Source organism: Panthera uncia (assembly GCF_023721935.1).
Source record: "Panthera uncia isolate 11264 chromosome C1 unlocalized genomic scaffold, Puncia_PCG_1.0 HiC_scaffold_3, whole genome shotgun sequence".
NCBI classification, from domain to species: Eukaryota; Metazoa; Chordata; class Mammalia; order Carnivora; family Felidae; genus Panthera; species Panthera uncia.
The window spans coordinates 26,409,190-26,431,813 of NW_026057584.1; the positions used below are offsets into that span (position 1 = coordinate 26,409,190).

At 36.9% G+C, this 22,624-nt stretch overlaps 1 protein-coding gene across 2 annotated transcripts in view; it reads left to right on the top strand.

The window, feature by feature from the left end:
* ACADL (acyl-CoA dehydrogenase long chain) overlaps window positions 1-22,624 on the top strand; it is a 57,547-nt gene that overhangs the window by 3,038 nt on the left and 31,885 nt on the right. For both annotated transcript variants that reach the window (XM_049614989.1, XM_049614990.1), the window contains exons 2-5: window positions 2,232-2,387; window positions 10,363-10,500; window positions 12,265-12,429; window positions 19,617-19,683. In XM_049614989.1, the coding sequence (XP_049470946.1) occupies window positions 2,232-2,387; window positions 10,363-10,500; window positions 12,265-12,429; window positions 19,617-19,683 (526 nt within the window). The remainder of the gene's footprint in view (window positions 1-2,231; window positions 2,388-10,362; window positions 10,501-12,264; window positions 12,430-19,616; window positions 19,684-22,624) is intronic.

Sequence of the window (22,624 nt, forward strand, 5' to 3'; positions counted from 1 at the left end):
TTAATTCTTTTAGTGTTTATTTTTGAGAGAGACAGACAGGTAGAGCATGAGCGGGGGGAAGGGCAGAGAGAGAAGGAGACACAGGATCTGAAGCAGGCTCCAGGCTCCAAGCTGTCAGCACAGAGCCCTATGTGGGGTTCGAACCCACGAACTGAGAGATCATGACCTGAGTTGCAGTCAGACGCTTAACTGACTGAGCTACCCATGCACCCAGCTCTAATTGTTTTCTTGACTTAAATTCTACTGAGAAATCTGCTTGACTGTCACCTTGAGACGTTTGCTCAAATTCTCATTTTTCTAACTTAACCTACCCTGACCGCACTATTCCATGCTGCAGCCAATGTCCCAGCCTTGTTCCAGACACACACTCTGATCTTTACTCTGCTTTTCTTTTCCATAGAATTTATCATCTTCTCATATATGCTTTAATTTGCTTCCTTACTATAAATAGTATAGTTATTCAGACTCTCCTTCTAGAAATGTGAGTCTGGAGACAGGGATCTTTATTTTGCTCACTGTTGTATCCCAAGTTACCTGAACAGTGCTTAGTACATAAAGGGTACTCAAAGTATTTGTTGACCAAATGAATGAATAAGCTATTAAAAATGATGATTTGGATGAATGGGTAGTAACTAAGAAGGCAAAAGGCAGACTAAGTATAAAATTTGTAGTACTGCATGTTCACAACCAACGACTACTACCTAAAAAGCATCTCAAATTATATTCATAAACTCCACTAAAAGTTGCATATAAAAGATAAACCTAAAGCACAATGACAGAAAATGCATGTTAAATGTATTACTCAGCTCATGCTGCCATAACAAAATACCATAGACTGGGTGGCCTAAATAACAGAAATTTATTTCTCATAGTTCTAAAGGCTGGATAACCCAAGATCAAAGTGCTGGTGAGAGCGCTGTTTCATGTTTGTAGATGGCTGCCTTCTTTCTGTATCTTCACATGGTCTTGTTTCATGCACACTGGGAGAGCGAGACAGAGAGAGAGAGAGATCTCTCTTCCTGTTATAAGGCCACATATCCTCTTGGATTAGGATCCCACCCACATGGCTTCATTTAACTAACTCAGTAAAATCACAGTGGGAGTTAGAGCTTCAACATGAATTTGGGAGGGACACAACTCAATTCATAGCGTTAAATGAAAATGCATAAAGTAAAAATAATTCATTTCATGGGGAAAAAAAGGTTGAGACAACCTAATTGCCCATAAATAAGACTGTCTTTTAAACAAAAATGTGAAGAAGGAGAGGAGGAGGAAAGGAAAGAGAAAACAAACAAACAAACAAGGGTCCATTTAAGGAAGAGAGAAACCCCAAACAGCATTTCATGCAAAACAGAAAAACATCCTTTGCTAATATTTCGATATATGATAAAAAGTTTTGTTTTGTTTTGTTTTTTAAATATGAGCTTGAATTATACAAACTGACACACAGATTTTCAGAATCTTTTCAGGAGTACCCCAAGAGGGAAATAAATCTGAAGACTGTTGAACTAAAAGGAACTACAAAACAGTCTTATTTTAAGTGTAATATGAGGGGGGTATGGAGAGGGAAGGGTCAGTTTCCGAAGATCTTGAATAATTCTGTACTAATCCTTACAGAGATTCATGGACATTTTTTTTTTTTAAATTTATACCCAGGTTGCCTCTAATATGGCAGTAGCATCACCATAGTTGTATCTTACACACCTGCCATTTCAAATTGTGCGATTCGGAATGAAATAGTAATTTGGAAATGTTAATATCATCTTAAATATTGTACATGACATGAAAACTTTTCAATATGCTATGGTGGTACTGTATGAAATAGTAATTTGGAAATGTTAATATCTTAAATATTGTACATGACATGAACACTTATCAATATTCTATGGTGGTTTTGGAATTTTTACATCATTTAATTTGCATCATGTGATAACACCATTTTACCTCAACTCAGACATGTAGGTTAGTCATGGGTTTGGAAGTGAAGAGTGAGCTGAGTAAGAACATACTACTTGATCTCATCCAGGTGAGGTAGATCCTATCAAAAGTGGTAATGTTCAGATTTGTCTGAATGTTCAGGTCTGTCGAATTTCACACTCTTCCTACCTACCTCTATAGTGTCTCTGGGGGAAAGAAAATCAGCATTTTTCCATGTTGTTCGGTGGCATTAATTTGGGTATGAAGGGTAACAATTTCACTTAATTTTCTTAATGTATACGTATATTTTAAAGATTTTCTCATTCCGGGGAGGAGAAACGTCTAGAAACTCCTTCTGCTGAAAAATTAACAGATATAGGAACTCGAAGAATCTTTTCTTCAGAACATGACATTTTCCGGGAAAGTGTAAGGAAGTTTTTTCAAGAAGAAGTGATTCCTCACCACGCAGAGTAAGTGGTACATTTTCCTTTAAAGTAATTTGCATAAAGAGAACATTGAGAACCATTTCCTGGGGGCGCCTACGTGGCTCAGTCGGTTAAGTGTCTGACTCTTGATTTTGGCTCAGGTCATGATCTCAGGGTTCATGAGTTCGAGCCCTGAGTCAGGCTCTGCACAGACAACACGTGGCCTGCTGGGATTCTGTCTCTCCCTACCCCTCTCCCTCTCACATGTTCCGTATGCCGCTCTCTCTTTCTTCTCTCTCTTTCAAAATAAATAAATTTAAAAAAGAAAAAAACGAACCATTTCCTAGAATGTTGTATGTTGTTCTACAGAAAATATACTGTATTAATTGCTTTATTAACATTTTGCTGTTCTTAACTGTAATACTCGAAGATCTCAGGATTCTTAAGTTAGTCCAAAGCTATTTAAATTAATTTTAAAATATACAATTAAAAGTAAGTAAATTTGAAAATTTGCAGGTCTATCTAAGAGTAGTATTTTGAATACTCTGGTTAAATGGCAATTAAGTAATTACTAGTCAATTCCAAATGTTTGTTTTTTTTTTTTTTCTGCTTCATGAGTGAATTAAAATACATGAAAGCTCAACAGGCCAGTTGACAAATCTTGGTTGGCAATGGACCACCTTAAAGTATTTTTACTACTGGATGAGATGTATATTGCTTAACTAATTAATTACTGATCACCTACTTTTTTTTTTCAATATATAAAATTTATTGTCAAATTGGTTTCTATACAACACCCAGTGCTCATCCCAAAAGGTGTCCTCCTCAATACCCATCACCCACCCTCCCCTCCCTCCCTCCCCCCCATCAACCCTCAGTTTGTTCTCAGTTTTTAAGAGTCTCTTATGCTTTGGCTCTCTCCCACTCTAACCTCTTTTTTTTTTTTTCCTTCCCCTCCCCCATGGGTTTCTATTAAGTTTCTCAGGATCCACATAAGAGTGAAAACATATGGTATCTGTCTTTCTCTGTATGGCTTATTTCACTTAGCATAACACTCTCCAGTTCCATCCACGTTGCTACAAAGGGCCATATTTCGTTCTTTCTCATTGCCACATAGTACTCCATTGTGTATATAAACCACAATTTCTTTATCCATTCATCAGTTGATGGACATTTAGGCTCTTTCCATAATTTGGCTATTGTTGAGAGTGCTGCTATAAACATTGGGGTACAAGTACCCCTATGCATCAGTACTCCTGTATCCCTTGGGTCAATTCCTAGCAGTGCTATTGCTGGGTCATAGGGTAGGTCTATTTTTAATTTTCTGAGGAACCTCCACACTGTTTTCCAGAGCGGCTGCACCAATTTGCATTCCCACCAACAGTGCAAGAGGGTTCCCATTTCTCCACATCCTCTCCAGCATCTATAGTCTCTTGATTTGTTCATTTTGGCCACTCTGACTGGCGTGAGGTGATATCTGAGTGTGGTTTTGATTTGTATTTCCCTGATAAGGAGCAACGTTGAGCATCTTTTCATGTGTCTGTTGGCCATCCGGATGTCTTCTTTAGAGATGTCTATTCATGTTTTCTGCCCATTTCTTCACTGGGTTATTTGTTTTTCGGATGTGGAGTTTGGTGAGCTCTTTATAGATTTTGGATACTAGCCCTTTGTCCGATATGTCATTTGCAAATATGTTTTCCCATTCCGTTGGTTGCCTTTTAGTTTTGTTGGTTGTTTCCTTTGCTGTGCAGAAGCTTTTTATCTTCATAAGATCCCAGTAATTCACTTTTGCTTTTAATTCCCTTGCCTTTGGGGATGTGTCGAGTAAGAGATTGCTACGGCTGAGGTCAGAGAGGTCGTTTCCTGCTTTCTCCTCTAGGGTTTTGATGGTTTCCTGTCTCACATTCAGGTCCTTTATCCATTTTGAGTTTATTTTTGTGAATGGTGTGAGAAAGTGGTCTAGTTTCAACCTTCTGCATGTTGCTGTCCAGTTCTCCCAGCACCATTTGTTAAAGAGACTGTCTTTTTTCCATTGGATGTTCTTTCCTGCTTTGTCAAAGATTAGTCGGCCATACGTTTGTGGGTCTAGTTCTGGGGTTTCTATTCTATTCCATTGGTCTATGTGTCTGTTTTTGTGCCAATACCATGCTGTCTTGATGATGACAGCTTTGTAGTAGAGGCTAAAGTCTGGGATTGTGATGCCTCCTGCTTTGGTCTTCTTCTTCAAAATTACTTTGGCTATTCGGAGCCTTTTGTTGTTCCATATGAATTTTAGGATTGCTTGTTCTAGTTTCGAGAAGAATGCTGGTGCAATTTTGATTGGGATTGCATTGAATGTGTAGATAGCTTTGGGTAGTATTGACATTTTGACAATATTTATTCTTCCAATCCATGAATAGGGAATGTCTTTCCATTTCTTTATATCTTCTTCAATACCTTCATAAGCTTTCTATAGTTTTCAGCATACAGATCTTTTATATCCTTGGTTAGATTTAGTCCTAGGTATTTTATGCTTCTTGGTGCAATTGTGAATGGGATCGGTTTCTTTATTTGTCTTTCTGTTGCTTCATTGTTAGTGTATAAGAATGCAACTGATTTCTGTACATTGATTTTGTATCCTGCAACTTTGCTGAATTCATGTATCAGTTCTAGCAGACTTTTGGTGGAGTCTTTCGGATTTTCCATGTATAGTATCGTGTCATCTGCAAAAAGCGAAAGCTTGACTTCGTCTTTGCCAATTTTGATGCCTTTGATTTCCTTTTGTTGTCTGATTGCTGATGCTAGAACTTCCAACACTATGTTAAACAACAGCGGTGAGAGTGGGCATCCCTGTCGTGTTCCTGATCTCAGGGAAAAAGCTCTCAGTTTTTCCCCATTGAGGATGATATTAGCTGTGGGCTTTTCATAAATGGCTTTTATGGTGTTTAAGTATGTTCTTTCTATCCCAACTTTCTCAAGGGTTTTTATTAAGAAAGGGTGCTGAATTTTGTCAAAGGCCTTTTCTGCATCGATTGACAGGATCATATGGTTCTTCTCTTTTCTTTTATTAATGTGATGCATCATGTTGATTGATTTGCGAATGTTGAACCAGCCCTGCATCCCAGGAATGAATCCCACTTGATCATGGTGAATAATTCTTTTTATATGCTGTTGAATTCGATTTGCTAGTATCTTATTGAGAATTTTTGCATCCATATTCATCAGGGATATTGGCTTGTAGTTCTCTTTTTTTACTGGGTCTCTGTCTGGTTTAGGAATCAAAGTAATGCTGGCTTCATAGAATGAGTCTGGAAGTTTTCCTTCCCTTTCTATTTCTTGGAATAGCTTGAGAAGGATAGGTATTATTTCTGCTTTAAACATCTGGTAGAACTCCCCTGGGAAGCCATCTGGTCCTGGACTCTTATTTGTTGGGAGATTTTTGATTACTGATTCAATTTCCTCACTGGTTATGGGTCTGTTCAAGCTTTCTATTTCCTCCTGATTGAGTTTTGGAAGAGTGTGGGTGTTTAGGAATTTGTCCATTTCTTCCAGGTTGTCCAATTTGTTGGCATATAATTTTTCATAGTATTCCCTGATAATTGATTGTATCTCTGAGGGATTGGTTGTAATAATTCCATTTTCATTCATGATTTTATCTATTTGGGTCATCTCCCTTTTCTTTTTGAGAAGCCTGGCTAGAGGTTTGTCAATTTTGTTTATTTTTTCAAAAAACCAACTCTTGGTTTCATTGATCTGCTCTACAGTTTTTTTAGATTCTATATGGTTTATTTCTGCTCTGATCTTTATTATTTCTCTTCTTCTGCTGGGTTTAGGCTGCCTTTGCTGTTCTGCTTCTATTTCCTTTAGGTGTGCTGTTAGATTTTGTATTTGGGATTTTTCTTGTTTCTTGAGATAGGCCTGGATTGCAATGTATTTTCCTCTCATGAGTGCCTTCGCTGCATCCCAAAGCGTTTGGATTGTTGTATTTTCATTTTCGCTTGTTTCCATATATTTCTTAATTTCTTCTCTAATTGCCTGGTTGACCCACTCACTCTTTAGTAGGGTGTTCTTTAACCTCCATGCTTTTGGAGGTTTTCCAGACTTTTTCCTGTGGTTGATTTCAAGCTTCATAGCATTGTGGTCTGAAAGTATGCATGGTATAATTTCAATTCTTGTATACTTATGAAGGGCTGTTTTGTGACCCAGTATATGATCTATCTTGGAGAATGTTTCATGTGCACTTGAGAAGAAAGTATATTCTGTTGCTTTGGGATGCAGAGTTCTAAATACATCTGTCAAGTCCATTTGATCCAATGTATCATTCAGGGCCCTTGTTTCTTTATTGATGGTGTATCTAGATGATCTATCCATTTCTGTAAGTGGAGTGTTAAAGTCCCCTGCAATGACCACATTCTTATCAATAAGGTTGCTTATGTTTGTGAGTAATTGTTTTATATATTTGGGGGCTCTGGTATTCGGTGCATAGACATTTATAATTGTTAGCTCTTCCTGATGGATAGACCCTGTAATTATTATATAATGCCCTTCTTCATCTCTTGTTACAGCCTTTAATTTAAAGTCTAGTTTGTCTGATATAAGTATGGCTACTCCAGCTTTCTTTTGGCTTCCAGTAGCATGATAAATAGTTCTCCATCCCCTCACTCTCAATCTAAAGGTGTCCTGAGGTCCAAAATGAGTCTCTTGTAGACAGCAAATAGATGGGTCTTGTTTTTTTTTTATCCATTCTGATACCCTATGTCTTTTGGTTGGTGCATTTAATCCATTTACATTCAGTGTTATTATAGAAAGATACGGTTTTAGAGTCATCGTGATGTCTGTATGTTTTATGCTCGTAGCGATGTCTCTGGTACTTTGTCTCACAGGATCCCCCTTAGGATCTCTTGTAGGGCTGGTTTAGTGGTGACGAATTCCTTCAGTTTTTGTTTGTTTGGGAAGACCTTTATCTCTCCTTCTATTCTAAATGACAGACTTGCTGGATAAAGGATTCTTGGCTGCATATTTTTTTCTGTTCATCACATTGAAGATTTCCTGCCATTTCTTTCTGGCCTGCCAAGTTTCAAAAGAGAGATCGGTCACAAGTCTTATAGGTCTCCCTTTATATGTTAGAGAGTTTTTATCCCTAGCTGCTTTCAGAATTTTCTCTTTATCCTTGTATTTTGCCAATTTCACTATGATATGTTGTGCAGAAGATCAATTCAAGTTACGTCTGAAGGGAGTTCTCTGTGCCTCTTGGATTTCAATGCCTTTTTCCTTCCCCAGTTCAGGGAAGTTCTCAGCTATGATTTCTTCAAGTACCCCTTCAGCACCTTTCCCTCTCTCTTCCTCCTCTGGGATACCACATATGCGTATATTATTTCTTTTTAGTGTATCACTTAGTTCTCTAATTTTCCCCTCATACTCCTGGATTTTTTTATCTCTCTTTTTCTCAGCTTCCTCTTTTTCCATAATTTTATCTTCTAGTTCACCTATTCTCTCCTCTGCCTCTTCAATCTGAGTCGTGATCATTTCCATTTTATTTTGCATCTCGTTTAAAGCGTTTTTCAGCTCCTCCTGACTGTTCCTTAGTCCCTTGATCTCTGTAGCAATAGATTTTCTGCTGTCCTCTATACTGTTTTCAATCCCAGCGATTAATTTTATGACTATTATTCTAAATTCACTTTCTGTTATATTATTTAAATCCTTTTTGATCAGTTCATTAGCTGTTGTTATTTCTGGAGATTCTTCTGAGGGGAATTCTTCCGTTTGGTCATTTTGGATAGTCCCTGGAGTGGTGAGGACCTGCAGGGCACTTCCCCTGTGCTGTGGTGTATAACTGGAGTTAGTGGGCGGGGCCGCAGTCCGACCCGATGTCTGCCCCCAGCCCACTGCTGGGGCCATAGTCAGACTGGTGTGTGCCTTCTCTTCCCCTCTCCTAGGGGCGGGATTCACTGTGGGGTGGCGTGGCCCATCTGGGCTACTTGCACACTGCCAGGCTTGTGGTGCTGGGGATCTGGCGTATTAGCTGGGGTGGGTAGGCAAGGTGCACGGGAGCAGGAGGGGCAGGCTTAGCTGGCTTCTCCTTAGGTGATCCACTTCAGGAGGGGCCCTGTGGCAGCGGGAGGGAGTCAGATCCGCTGCCAGAGGTTTGGCTCCGCAGAAGCACAGAGTTGGGTGTTTGCACGGAGCGAGCAAGTTCCCTGGCAGGAACTGGTTCCCTTTGGGATTTTGGCTGGGGGATGGGCAAGGGAGATGGCGCTGGCAAGCGCCTTTGTTCCCCGCCAAGCTGAGCTCTGTCGTCCGGGGGCTCAGCAACTGTCCCTCCTTTTGTCCCCCAGCACTCCCGTTCTCCGAGCAGAGCTGTTAGTTTATAACCTTCCAGATGTCAGGTCCCTCTCGCTGTCGGAACACACTCCGTCCGGCCCCTCCGCTTTTGCAAGCCAGACTCGGGGGCTCTGCTTCTCCGGGAGGCTGCCCCTCCGCCCCGGCTCCCTCCCACCAGTCCGTGGAGCGCGCACTGCCTCACCGCCCTTCCTACCCTCTTCCGTGGGCCTCTCGTCTGTGCTTGGCTCCCGAGACTCCGTTCTGCTAGTCTTCTGGTGGTTTTCTGGGTTATTTAGGCAGTGATCACCTACTTTTTTGACCAAAACACTCTCATTTCTATGAAAGTAGAATTTTGCTATATTTCTAAAATTCATTCACTGCCAGTAATTTACTATAATTAAAATGTTTTTTAAAACATATTTATATAGCTTCCATTAAGATTTTATTAATGCTTTCTCTATAAAAATGACCAAAATTAGCTAAACCTAATGCCATGACTAGTCTTTGGTGAAAAGCAACAATTTCTAAAAAGAAAGAAAAAGAAAGAAAGAAAGAAAGAAAGAAAGAAAGAAAGAAAGAAATTTATTATGGTACACTCTAGGAGAATCTTTTTTATTCATTACTCTACTGATTCGAAACTTTGTTCCAGAAAAATTATTGATGAAGATTTGAAGTAAAAATGATAGAAGTTGACAGATTTGAGATTAATGATAAAAATGTTTCCAAAGCTAATTTAGGCAATATGTACATCAAAACATACATGATAATCAAACTCTTTTAAAATTTCTTGAGGCATCTGTGTTTCCCTTTCATCAGTATCTCCAAAAATATACCTCATTTTTGGTAAGTATATCTAACTCGCACTTAAAAAAATAAAATGAAACAAAAATTCTCAGATTCTTTATTTCCAACTAGCTATCTCTTTCCTCATCATGCCTGTCTCATTTTGTAAAAATGTTTATTTATTTTGAGAGAGAGAGAGAATGAGCGAGTGCACGTGTGAGCAGAGCAGGGGCAGAGGGAGAGAGGGAGAGAATCCCAAGCCGTCAGCACAGAGCCCAGTGCAGCGCTCCATCTCACAAACTGTGAGATCATAACCTGAGCTGAAATCATGAGTCAGACCCTTAACAGTTTAACTGACCTTGCCACCCAGGCGCCCTGCTATTCTTGTTTTTAAAAAAGCAGAGGTTGCACAATCTTATTTGAATGTCCACTCTTTTCAGAAGTTCATTGGACAGCAGTTGTGCTGCAAGATGCTTATGTGCTTCTGTTGTTCCAACTTAAACTGTAATAAGATTGTCTGCTCTTGTCACCTTTTTATGTGCTCATCCCATTAAGTTCAGCACTTTAAGGAAATATACAGAGGGCTATTGCCTTTACAGGATAAGTTGGACAGATTCCCATGACTATATGGCACAACTAAGATTCCATCTTAAGAGGACCAGCTGAGACAAACTGTACCCATGAATGTCAGTACATGTAATTTATAGGTCTGATGAAAAGTCAAGGGAGGAGAACAGTGGCAAATATGAAGAAGTAAAGAAGAGAATAAGGAGAGAAATGATGAAAGAGTCCAATGCAAATAGAAAGTTATGGCCAATGTCAACAACAATTACCTTAAAGGAACATTCCAGTACAAGATCATTCATAAATTCAAATTATGACCATTTAAATAACATGAAAAAAGCTTCTCTGATTTTAAAATGTTTGCTATTTGCAGATGGGAGAAAGCTGGAGAAGTGAGCAGGGAGCTTTGGGAAAAAGCTGGCAAACAAGGACTTCTCGGTGTCAATATTGCAAAGCATCATGGTGGTATTGGTGGAGACTTGTATTCAGCAGCTATAATGTGGGAAGAACAGTAAGTATGCAGACATCTGAGGTGGAATCTTGTTTTGTAAGGACACTGCTCACTTTTCTGAGATGATAAAATATGCTTTCTAATCTTATAATATTGAAAACTAAAATGCGAATGAATATATGTATCATTTGCACATTTTTTAATGTGTGAAGATAGAAAAATGCCCTATTAAGTTATTAAAATAGTTGCTGCTGAAAATTAGAGATTGCTTCATTTCTAATTGCCTTATGTGTTCATTTTCTTCTTTTAAAAAAAAAGTGGAAAAATATCCCCATCAAATATACTTAAAGTTTAATATATAAGAAGAAATAAAGGTTTCAGTTGATGAATGGGCAAAAGATTTGAACCAACAGTTCATCAAAACAAAATACAAATAGGTTCTTTTATTTTTTTATTAAAAAATTATTTAATGTTTATTTATTTTTGAGAGAGAGAGACACACACACACAGAGTATGAACAGGGGAGGGGCAGACAGAAGAAGACACAGAATCAGAAGCAGGCTCCAACCTCTGAGCTGTCAGCACAGAGCCCCACAAGGGGCTCCAACTCACGAACCACAAGATCATGACCTGAGCCGAAGGAGGATGCTTAACCAACTGAGCCACCTAGACACCCCCAAATAGGTTCTTCTAGATGAAAAAAGCCCACCCTTACTGCCAATCAAATGTAAATTAAATTAACCTGGAGGTGATCATTTTGAGTATTTGCAAAAGTCAGTGAAAATTCAAAATCATAATACCCTCTGCTGACAAGGTTGCCATGAAAATGGCATACTCACACTATTAGTGGCATTATAAATTAGAACAACAAATGCTTTGGTGAAGCATTCACCAATTTTCATTCAAAAAATGAAAATGTTTCTGCTCTTTGATCCAGGGCATCACTTTGGAGAATTTATCTTAAGGAAATAATTTAATAGAAAAAAGAGGAGCTATGTACAGAAATCATTATCATGTTAGATCATAAACATCCAAATATGGAAGCAATCTAAATGTCTGGTATTGGGAGAATGAATAAGTAAATTATAAAAAAAAATGTAAATTATATTACATAAACAATTTGGAATACTTTATAGCTATTTCAGATTATCGTTGTGACAACATGTAAAAAAAAAAAAGGACTTTTTCATGCCATATAATAATAAAAAAAAAAATAGTTAACGAGATGCCTGGGTGGCTCAATTGGTTAAGCATCCGACTTCGGCTCAGGTCATGATCTCACGGTTTGTGAGTTTGAGCCCTGCATCAGACAGTCTCTGTGCTGACAACTCAGAGCCTGGAGCCTGCCTTGGATTCTACGTCTCCCTCTCACTCTGCCCCTTCTCCACTTACACTCTGTCTCTCTCTCTCAAAAATAAATAAACACTTAAAAAAAATTAGTTAAGTACAAATTCACACCACGACTGCAACTATATTAGAATATATGCTTATGGGCAAAGGTAATTTGCCAAAATGAAAACAGTTGCTATGTTAGGGTAATACACTTGTAGGTGATCCATACTTTGAAATGTTTTATCTTTTAATTCATTAGGTAAGTACTCATGGAGCTCTGTTACAGTACTGTCAATGTGCAAAAATTAAAAGATTAGTAAAAACAAAGAGAAAATCCTCAAGAGCTCTAGGTTTGTGGGGAGACAGGCTATTGTGACACAATGTGATAAGATTTAATGATTTGTTGTTCTTTAGTTGAAAATCAAAGAAACTGAAAGCAGAACAAAATAACTATTTTGTGCTTTAAATTTTCTTCTTTTTTCTCTCTCTAAGAGCATATTCAAATTGTACAGGCCCAGGTTTTAGTCTTCATTCAGATATTGTCATGCCCTATATTGTAAACTATGGCTCTGAAGAACAGATTAAGCACTTCATCCCCCAGATGACTGCTGGGAAATGTATTGGCGCCCTAGCGATGACAGAGCCTGGGGCTGGAAGGTAAATCAACATTGATCTGGTTTTGATTTTTGGAAGCAGTGCCCTAACAGCAAATATTTTCACAGTATAAATATTTACATGATGTACGAGGAAGGATACAAAGATTAACACAAGCTCAATTTACAATCTCAAGTAACTTCAAAGCCTAGTAGGAAAATAAGGCCTTATCATATATAAAGAACAATAAAACATAATATATGCTGTTTTTCAGATATTAATATAGGGCAATGCAAATAAAATGGTAGGGTATGACTAGAATTTGGAGCATGGTAGATTTTGGATGTGGTGCGACATTCACATGGCAATGTCCAGGAAAGATGTGGGATTCTGGATGCAAGCTGGGGTGGCAAGAATTGGAGCAATGAGAAAGAATAAGATCATTTATTCAGTCATTTGAAGGTTACTTACTAAGTGCCTGTAATGTGCCACATACACAGTGGTGAACTAGAGCAGATGTGGTCTCTGTGCTTATTGAGGAGAATAATGAGAAACACAAAAATAAATATATTCCTAATTATAAATTATGATAAGTACTATGAAGGGAACATGGTGCTATGCTAGAGACTAATGGTGTATGTGTGTTTGGTAGAAAAGGGAAAAATGAATTTAGATATGAGTGCTAGAGAAGGCCTATAAAAAGTAGTTACATGTAAACTGAGATATGACAGCTTTACAATATAATTGAAATCTCGAATTGTGACACCTCCAGTTTTGTTTTATTTTGTTTTGTTTTGTTTTGTTTTTCAAGATCACTTTGCTATTCGGGGTCCTTGGTAATTCTATACAAATTTTAGGATAGTTTGTTCCAGTTCTATGAAAAATGCTATTAGTATTTTGATAGGGATTGCATTAAATCTGAATATTTCTTTGGGTAGTATAGGTATTTTAACTGTATTTGTTATTCCAACCCATGACATGGAATGTCTCTCCATTTCTTTGTGTTGTATTGAATTTCTTTCATCAGTGTTTTATAGTTTTCAGAGTATGGGTCTTTCACCTCTTTGGCTAAGTTTATTCCTAGATATTTCATTATTTTTGGTACAAGTATAAATGGGATTATTTTCTTAATTTCTCTTTCTGCTGCTTCATTATTAGTATACAGGAATGCAACAGATTTCTGTACATTGATTTTGTAGCCTGCAACTTTACTGAATCCATTTCAGTTCCAATACATTTTTGATGGAGTCTTTAGGGTTTTCTATATATAGTATCATGTTATCTGTAAATAGCAAAAGTTTTACTTATTCCTTACCAATTTGGATGCATTTTTATTTCTTTTTGTTGTCTAATTGCTGTGGCTAGGACTTTCAGTACAATGTGGAATAAAAGTGGTGACAGTGGACAGTTCTGTGTTGTTCCTGACCTTAAGGGAAAAACTTTTAGTTTTCCCCCATTGAGTATGATGTTCACTGTAGGTTTTTCATATGACACTTTTATTATGTTGAGATATGTTCCCGCTAGACCTACTTTGTTGAGAGCTTTTATCATGAATGGATGTTGCACTTCATCAAATGGTTTTTTTTTCTGCATCTACTCTTTCTCTTATTGAGGTGATTTATCACGTTGATTGGGAATAACATGGTAAATGATTTTTTTTAATGTATTGTTGGATTCGTTTTGCTAGGATTTTGTTGAGGATTTTTGTATCTATGTTCATCAGAGATTTTAGCCTGTAGTGCACGTTTTTTGTGGGGGCTATCTGATTTTGGTATCAGGGTAATACTGACCTCATAGAATGAATTTGGAAGTGTTCTTTCCTATTCTATTTTTTGGAATAGTTTCTTTTTATGTTTATTTATTTATTTGTTTGTTTGTTTATTGAGAGAGAGAGAGTATGCAAACACAAGTGGGGGATGGGCAGAGAGAGAGAGAGGGAGAGAGAGAATCCCAAGCAGGGTGCCAGCACAGAGCCCAGCACGATCCTAAGATCATGATCTGAGCCAAATCAAGAGCTGGATGCTTAACCAACTGAGCCACCCAGGTGCCCAATATTTTTTGAAATAGTTTGAGAAGAATAGGTATTAACTCTTCTTTACATGTTTGGTAGAATTTGCCTATGAAGCTCACTGATCTTGAACTATTGTTTGCTGGAAGTTTTTTGATTATTAATTCACTTTCCTTGTTGGTAATTGCTCTGTTCCAATATTCTATATTTTCCTGCTTCAGTTTTGGTAAATTATATGTTTCTGGGAATTTATCCATTTCTTCTAAGTATAAAATTTTCCATATCTCTTACAATTGTTTGTGTTTCTGTGGTATTTGTTATTTTTCTTCTTTCATTTGTGATTTTGTTTATTTGGATCTTCTTTTTCTTTTTCTTTCTTTGTTTCTTTCTTTCTGTCTGTCTTTCTTTCTCTCTTTCTTTCTTTCTTTCTTTCTGGATGAGTCTTGCTAGAGGTTTATCAATTTTGTTCATGTTTTCAAAGAGCCAGCTCCTGGATTCATTGATTGTTCTATTGTTTTGTTTGTTGTTTTTGTTGCTGTTTTAGTTTCTATATTATTTATTTCTGCTCTATTATTTCCTTCCTTCTCCTGGTTTGGGGTTTTGTTTGTTCTTCTTTTTCTAGCTCCTTTAGGTGTAAGGCTAGGTTGTTTATTTGAGATTTTTCTTGCTTCTTCAGGTAGATCTATAATACTATAAACTTCCCTCTTAGAGCTGCTTTTGCTGCATTCTATTGTGTTTTATTTTTATTTGTTTCTATGTACTTTTTGATTTTTCTTTGATTTCTTATTTGACCCATTAATTGCTTAGTAGCATGTTATTTAACCTCCCTGTATTTGTGCTCTTTCTAGATTTTTTCTTGTGGTTGATTTCTAGTTTCATAATGTTGTGGTCAGAAAAGATGCATGCTATGACTCTGATCTTTTTGAATTTGTTGAAACTTGTTTTGTAGCCTAATATGTGATCTATTCTGGAGAATGTTCCAGTTATATTACAAGTCATATTACAAAGCTGTACTAATCAAAATAGTATAGTACTAGCATAAAGATAGACACATAGATCAATGGAATAGAATAGAAAACCCAGAAATAAACCCACAATTATATGGTCAATTAATCCTTGACAAAGGAGGAAATAATATACAATTAGAAAAACTCTCTTCAACAAATGGTGTTGCAAAAACTGGACACCTACATGCAAAAGAATTAAACTGGACCATTTTACACTATACATGAAAATAAACTCAAAATGTATAAGACCTTAATGTGAGACCTGAAACCATAAAAATTCTAGAAGAGAGCACAGGCAGTAATTTCTCTGACATCAGCCATAGCAACATAGCAAAAATAAACTATTGGGACTACATCAGAATACAAAGCTCCTTTACAGCAAAGGAAACAATCAACCAAACTAAAAGACAACTCACTGAATGGGAGAAGATATTTGCAAATGACATATTCAATAAAAGATTAGTATCCAAAATACATAAAGAACTTCTACAACTCAACACCCTAAGACCAAACAATCCAATTTGAAAATGGGCAGAAGACATGAACAGATATTTATCCAAAGACATACAGATGACCAACAGACACATGAAAGGATGCTCAACATTATTCATCATCACAGAAATGTAAGTCAAAACTACAATGAGATATCATCTCACACCTGTCAGAATGGCTAGGTCAAAAAACATAAGAAACCACAAGTGTAGGTGAAGATGAGAAAAAGGAACCTTCATGCATTCTCAGTGGGAATGCAAACTGGTGTAGCCACTGTGGAAAACAGTATGGAGTTTCCTCAAAAAATTAAAAATAGGACTGTCCTACAATCCAGTAATTGCACTAGTAGGCAATTACCCAAAAATTACAAAAATGCTAACTCAAAGGAATAAATCTCCCTCTGTTTATTGCAGCATTATTTATAATAGCCACATTATGGAAGCAGCCCAAGTGTCCATTGATAGATGAATGGATAAAGAAGTGGTATATATTTATGTACTTTGGAATATTTCTTAGCCATAAAAAAGAATGAAATCTTGCCCTTTGCAAAAATATGAACAGAGCTAGAGAGTATAATGCTAAGTGAAATAAGTCAAAGACAAATACTGTATGATTTCACTCATATGTGACATTTAAAAAACAAAACAAATGAGCAAAGGGAAAAAAGAAAGACAGAGAGAGACAAACTGAGAAAAAACTCTTAACTATAGAGAACCAACTGATGGCTTACCAGAGGGAGGTGAGGGGGATGGGTGAGATAGGCAATGGGGAGTAAGTAGTGCACCTATCATGATGAACACTGAATAACACATGAAATTATTGAATCACTATATTGTATACCTGAAATTAATATAACACTATCTATTTACTAGAATTAAAATTAAAAACTTAATAAATAAAATAAACACCTATATTACTACATTAAAAAAATAATAAAGTGAGATGTGACAAATGAGAAAGAACCAACTGCAAGAATGGAGGGGAGGAGCTTCCACATAGTGGGACCTGACCCTCAAGGATGACAAGGAGAGCAGACAGGAAACCTTGGGCATTATGCTTCCTTTGGAACTGTACAAAAGGCAGCCACAGAGACAAAAGGATGGAGTCTGAAGGAGATCTACACCAGTGCTCTGTCATGAGCATGAGGTGAAGTGACTTTGAAAAGGTGATAGGACAGGAGTGAGAAGTTAATAATGTCGAGGCCACAAAAATGTTGAGGGTTGAGAAAAGGTCATGGCAGGCCACTGCCTGAAAATCGAAAGATCGTCATTTCAAGTAGAGAGGAGAGGCTACTTTGGAAGAGAGTTGGGTATTGAGAAATCAGATGTAGAGAACACAGACTAATCTTTCAGAGTTTGTGGTGAAAGAGAGTGTAAAGAGAGACAGTACTGTGCTGTGACAGGCCAGCACAGTAAGGGGAAGGGTTTATGTTGAAGGGAACAGCAACTTCTAGGCCAACGGGAAACAGGCAGTGCAGAGCAACAACCTAAAGGTGTGGCAGAAGCAGTAATTGAAAACCCAAGGCTTGTTTCTGCAAAGATCAGGCCCTCATGTTTTACACTGCTTTTCTGATACTGCTGTTTATTTTTAAATGGCTTAGCGCTCCATAGTGTGACTTGGCAACGTGCTTGAATTGTATTTCTCCTTCCCAAATATAAACCTATTATTAGAGGCCAATCCTGATTCTTAGTTTTGCCAAAGGTAAAAGGTTTTTGTTTGCTTCTTTTGCCTAAAAATGTGATCTAAAAGAAATAAAAATTTAATCTTCCTTTGCTTTTAAGTTAGATAATTTTTCTAAGATAAGTGACTGACTGACCAAAATTTGGATTACATCATGCTAGCTCTGGAACAGTATGTTCCTGTTCCAACCCACTGAACGCTAGTTCTCACTTAGAGGCAATATAAATCAGAGATCCTAACTTGTCCCCAACTTACACAAGCAAACAAAGGCTGCTTGATTTGTGCTTATTTAAATTCTCTGTCCTCATCTGGGGTTAGGTGAATATGCTTAAGATGGAAACTGAGAAGGAGAATGGAGAAAAGAGGCAGATGGTTTGGAAGGCTGGTATAAGTGATGGAAGGGTAGCAAATTGGTCAGGTATTTAGAGCCGAGCAAAGGGGCCATATGAGTGAGTGCAGGAGTGAAGGAAGACGGCAGATGCAGAAGAGTGTTTGAGTGTTCAGGACTTCCAAAAGAAAGAAAGAAAAAGCATGTGGGAGAGAAGGAATAAAGATGGGAGATGGTTTGTTGTGCCGGATTTTAGGAACAACTTGGCCACTCTTACATTCTTGCTTTCATTTGGCCTTCACCAAAAAAGGTGGAGTTTGCTAGAAAAGATTCAGAGTATCCCTGCCTCTTTTCCTTTCCACGTACATATGAGACTCCTTAATGTGTAATTATGTGTATTTGTAGGATACCTTAACATTTTGTATCTTTCATGTTGATTTTCTGTTTGGACTATCACAATAATCTATATGAAGATATACTGTGATTCCTATATAAAGGAGAACAGAAAATGAGAAATGAAGTATTGTAACCAAACTCATAGAGCTAATCTATGATGACATTGGATCCAGAGTATTCTGACACCAGCTGTGTGATTGTGGGTGAAATCTCTGAACCTCAATGTCTGTATCAGTGATACTTACTTAATACGATTATTGTAAGGGTCTGAATTCTTGGCAATACTAAGTAGTATATATTTTAGTAGTATATTTTTAATATTTCATGTTTACCATTCAAGAGCTTTTTTTAATCCACAAACTGAGCTGTGTCATTACCTTTGTTACTTTTGATATGGCCCTGTATAGAACAAGTATTTTAATAAGCCATGTATTGATTTTAAGAACTAATATTTCATACTGACTTACAATATAAAGACCATATTCAAGAAGAAGAATCAGAAAAAGTGATGTAGACTATTTATACATGATGGTATTCATTGTAGGATATTTATGAAAATGGAAAACTAAGTATTCAATAATAGATTGTTTTTAAAAAATGATAAAGCTATACAATGTAATTCTATGCCATTGATAGAAATGAAAGTATAGAAAAACGTTAGATATTATTAAGAGGTCAAAATCATATGTATGGCTCTGGTTTTATAAAAATATGTATATGTGTGTATCTATTTTCACTGAAAAATTCTGGAAGGATGTATTTTAGAAATGTTTATTCCAGGAAGTAAGTTTTTTTTTCAGTATTTTTTCTTTGTCAGAAATATTGTCTATCTTTTGTATTTTAACTATGGATATTTGTTTATTTTATACTTAGAAAAAATAATCTATTCTACTTTTAGAGCAGTCTTGTTAAGGGAAGCATTTGAGACATAAGTCTTTTAAATAGCTAACTTTTGATCGATAGAGATAAGGGAAGGAATCAAGGTGAATAGAGGGAGGCAGATATATGGTGGCAAATAATTTCAAATATAGTGGGCTTTGAGATGCTATCTGAGTCCAATTTGGGGATCTACTTGGGAGTTTTTATGCTTTATAAAATCTGGCTACTTTATGTAATCTTAATCATATATTCATTTGTGTAAGTGGTTTAGAATATAATACATCAGATGTGGTTTTTCAGTGCATTTGTGTGAACATTCTTAATGTTAGTTAGAAGTCAATTCTTTTCATAGTATGAACAGTTTGAATTAGCACATTATATGCATACTTATACAACAATACTTGAATAACTCAGTTTGCACCAACTAATGAATTTTCCTTCATTATTTAAAAAATTATAGTGATTTGCAAGGAATAAGAACAAATGCCAAAAGGGATGGGAGTGACTGGATTCTCAATGGAAGCAAGGTATGTAAAGAGGGGCTCCCATAGCCCTTCTCTCCAGAGTCCATGCCACAAGTAACAGTGTCTCAAAGAGTGCTCATTATTGATTGTCTCATTCTATGGACTCATGTAAGTATTGAATTTACTTAAGTTGTTTTGTTTGGGGGACAATGTGAACTTTGCAACATTTATATTACATGAGATCTGTTCTTCTTGTATGTTCCATTTTACATGCTCCCCTCACTATTATGGCAAATGTTTTACTGTCCAAACGACCCTTATCAAGCCAGAAAAGGGGAAGGAGAGGCTCACATTGTCCAAATATGAGACAAACGATAATTAATAAACTTGATGTTTGTGAAAAATTGGAGATAAGATTTTCTTATAAATATCAAGAAGACTTTCAAAAGTTCTTAGGAAAGAAGGATAGCTTTGATAGAATTTGAGAGCCCTTCAGTCCTTCTGAGAGTCACATCAGCCTAGATGAATTGGAAAGCCCCTCCAGTTAAGGTTACAGATGGGCTTAGGAGTAAATACATCCCTTAGAATCTAATATCACTGATGACAGAGGATTTTGTTTACCTAAAACTGTGTCTGGTATACACTCAGTAAATATTTATTGTTGACTGAGTGTTAAGTGAAGGAAAGATGTTTATTTTCTGCAACTAAGGAGGTCTTTCTGAAAATTGTTTCAAAGCCTGTTGAAGAACTAATTTATGTTTGTTTTCTTTGAATTTTTTTAAAACTTCTAATTAGTTTTAGACTAATACCTTTGCATTTACAAAATCACAAGTTTGAATGTTGTGCTACTGTCAAATTGCTCTCAATTTTGTAAACAGCCTTGATTTCTGTACTTATGTTGTCAAGGACTAATAGCAGTTTGTGGACTGGAATGGGTCTGAAGAACACATTTTGAGCAGCCCAGGTCTAAAGACCATTTCATAATCTAGTTTCATAGTTGTTATACAAAAAACCAGTATTTGTGGTGTCAAATAAATTTAGAAAATGTGTGCAATTTCTCACTCTTTGACATGCTAATGTGCATTATAAACCTCTAAAAGTTTGGTATAGTATGTCTTATGCCCTAGGAAATTATCTTTATAGATTGAGTCACTAGTATTTTCCCAAACATACTTTTTGTCATAGACTCTAGGTCTGGCGTTCTCTCTTGTCCAGCAAGAGAGCAGATGCAGGATTGAAATGTGAGAGAGGCTAATGTCAGGGAGGAGACGAGAGTGCCGAATAAGGATCCTTGCTCCATTTTTATTAGGACCAGAAGGCTTACAAGCGTGATGGACTTACACAAAGAGACAATGAAATCGTGAACATGAACTCATGGGCATGAGGGAAAGGGGGTTTTGAAGATATTCAGTGTTAGGGGTTTGGGTCAACACTAAACCTGGAGCTGGGTGGAAAGTTGTTTACAGCAGACATGAGGCGCCACCTCTGTTTACCTAAACTGGTCTAGGGGACAAGAACGGCAGAGCATGCTACCTCAGAGTCAACAAGGCATCTTTCTTTTGCTAATTATCTCCAGCTCTGGGCAACTTCATCCTCCTGTGGTCCAAAGTCCTGTTTTCCTGTTTTTGTCCTTCCTTCCTGTGAAAGCAGCTTTCTGTTACTGTACTAACTTGGGGGGGGGGGCATTTTCACCCTGAATACCTAATCTTGTTTACCTCATTTTGGATGATGAAAACATCCTGGTTCCTATTCCTATACCTTTCTCCTATACTGGGGCCTTTGCAACCTATTTACCTAATTTTGTTTACCTAATCTTATTTAGCCAAACTTGGGTGTGTTCATTCTGTGGGTTTCTAATTCCTTATGCCTTATTAAGCCATTGGTGCAACCTCAGGGAATTCCTAAGCTTATTCCCCCCAACGGTTAGAAATTTTAGTCTAAACTATTTGTCTTAAGGATTATAGTAAAGATGTATAATAAAGATTATAATAAAGATGATTCCAGTATAATAATCACTTAACTCTGCACACAGAGGGCCACAGAAGACTAAGATATTTGATCAAATGGGAAACACATTCTCTTATGACTCCAGCTTTGTTAGCAGTTCTTCTGTGGGAACCACCCAAGAAAACTCCACTGACTATGTCCAAACCTCTATTAGAAATAACAAAAAATTGAAAGGAAGCAAAAGTAAAGGAATACGTAAGTGAATATAGTACCTCAATAAGATGACCTAAGGGGTGCCTTGTGGTTCAGTAGGTTAAGCATCAACTCTTGATTTCGGCTCAGGTCGTGATCTCACGGTTCGAGAGACCAATCCCTGTGTCTTGGGATTCTTTCTCTTCCCTCTCTCTGCCCTTCCCTCCCCCCCCCACCCACAAATAAATAAACTTTAAAAAAATGACCCTAAGACGTGCCCATCAAAGTGATGACACAAAGTTTTTAATGGCTTAGGAAAATAATTAAGTGAAGAGATCATATTAACTTTTATACACCTAGATTTCAGCTAAGTAACAAAATGCACATACATTTCAACTATGTTAAAAGGAAAAAAAAAACAGAAAGGAAATTCATAATGATATCTACATGACGGACTTGAGGATTTTTTTTTTTTCTTTATAACAATATACTATATATAACGTCTACAATGAACTTATAAACATTCAATACCCAAAAAAATGATGGCCCTCAGTAGGGATAATCCCAGCCCTATTAAGAGTTTTGACTGTCATAATTAAGAACGAAATTGAGAAAGTCCTTTTACAAAGAGAATTTTCTTATAAGAAAAGGAAAGCAGTCATGCTGGAAATACTCGCCTTCTGTTGGACTCTTGCAGACATGGTTCAGAATCGATTAACCTTCTTCCATAATTGTGTCTAAGAAAAACTGTTGAAGAATTCTATTCACTTTTTCCAAATTGAAGTCAGGGTGTTAAAGTGAACGATTTTTTTCGTATAAACAGCTCCTCCCTTCCTTTCATTCCATTGTTTGTCTTTTATCTATA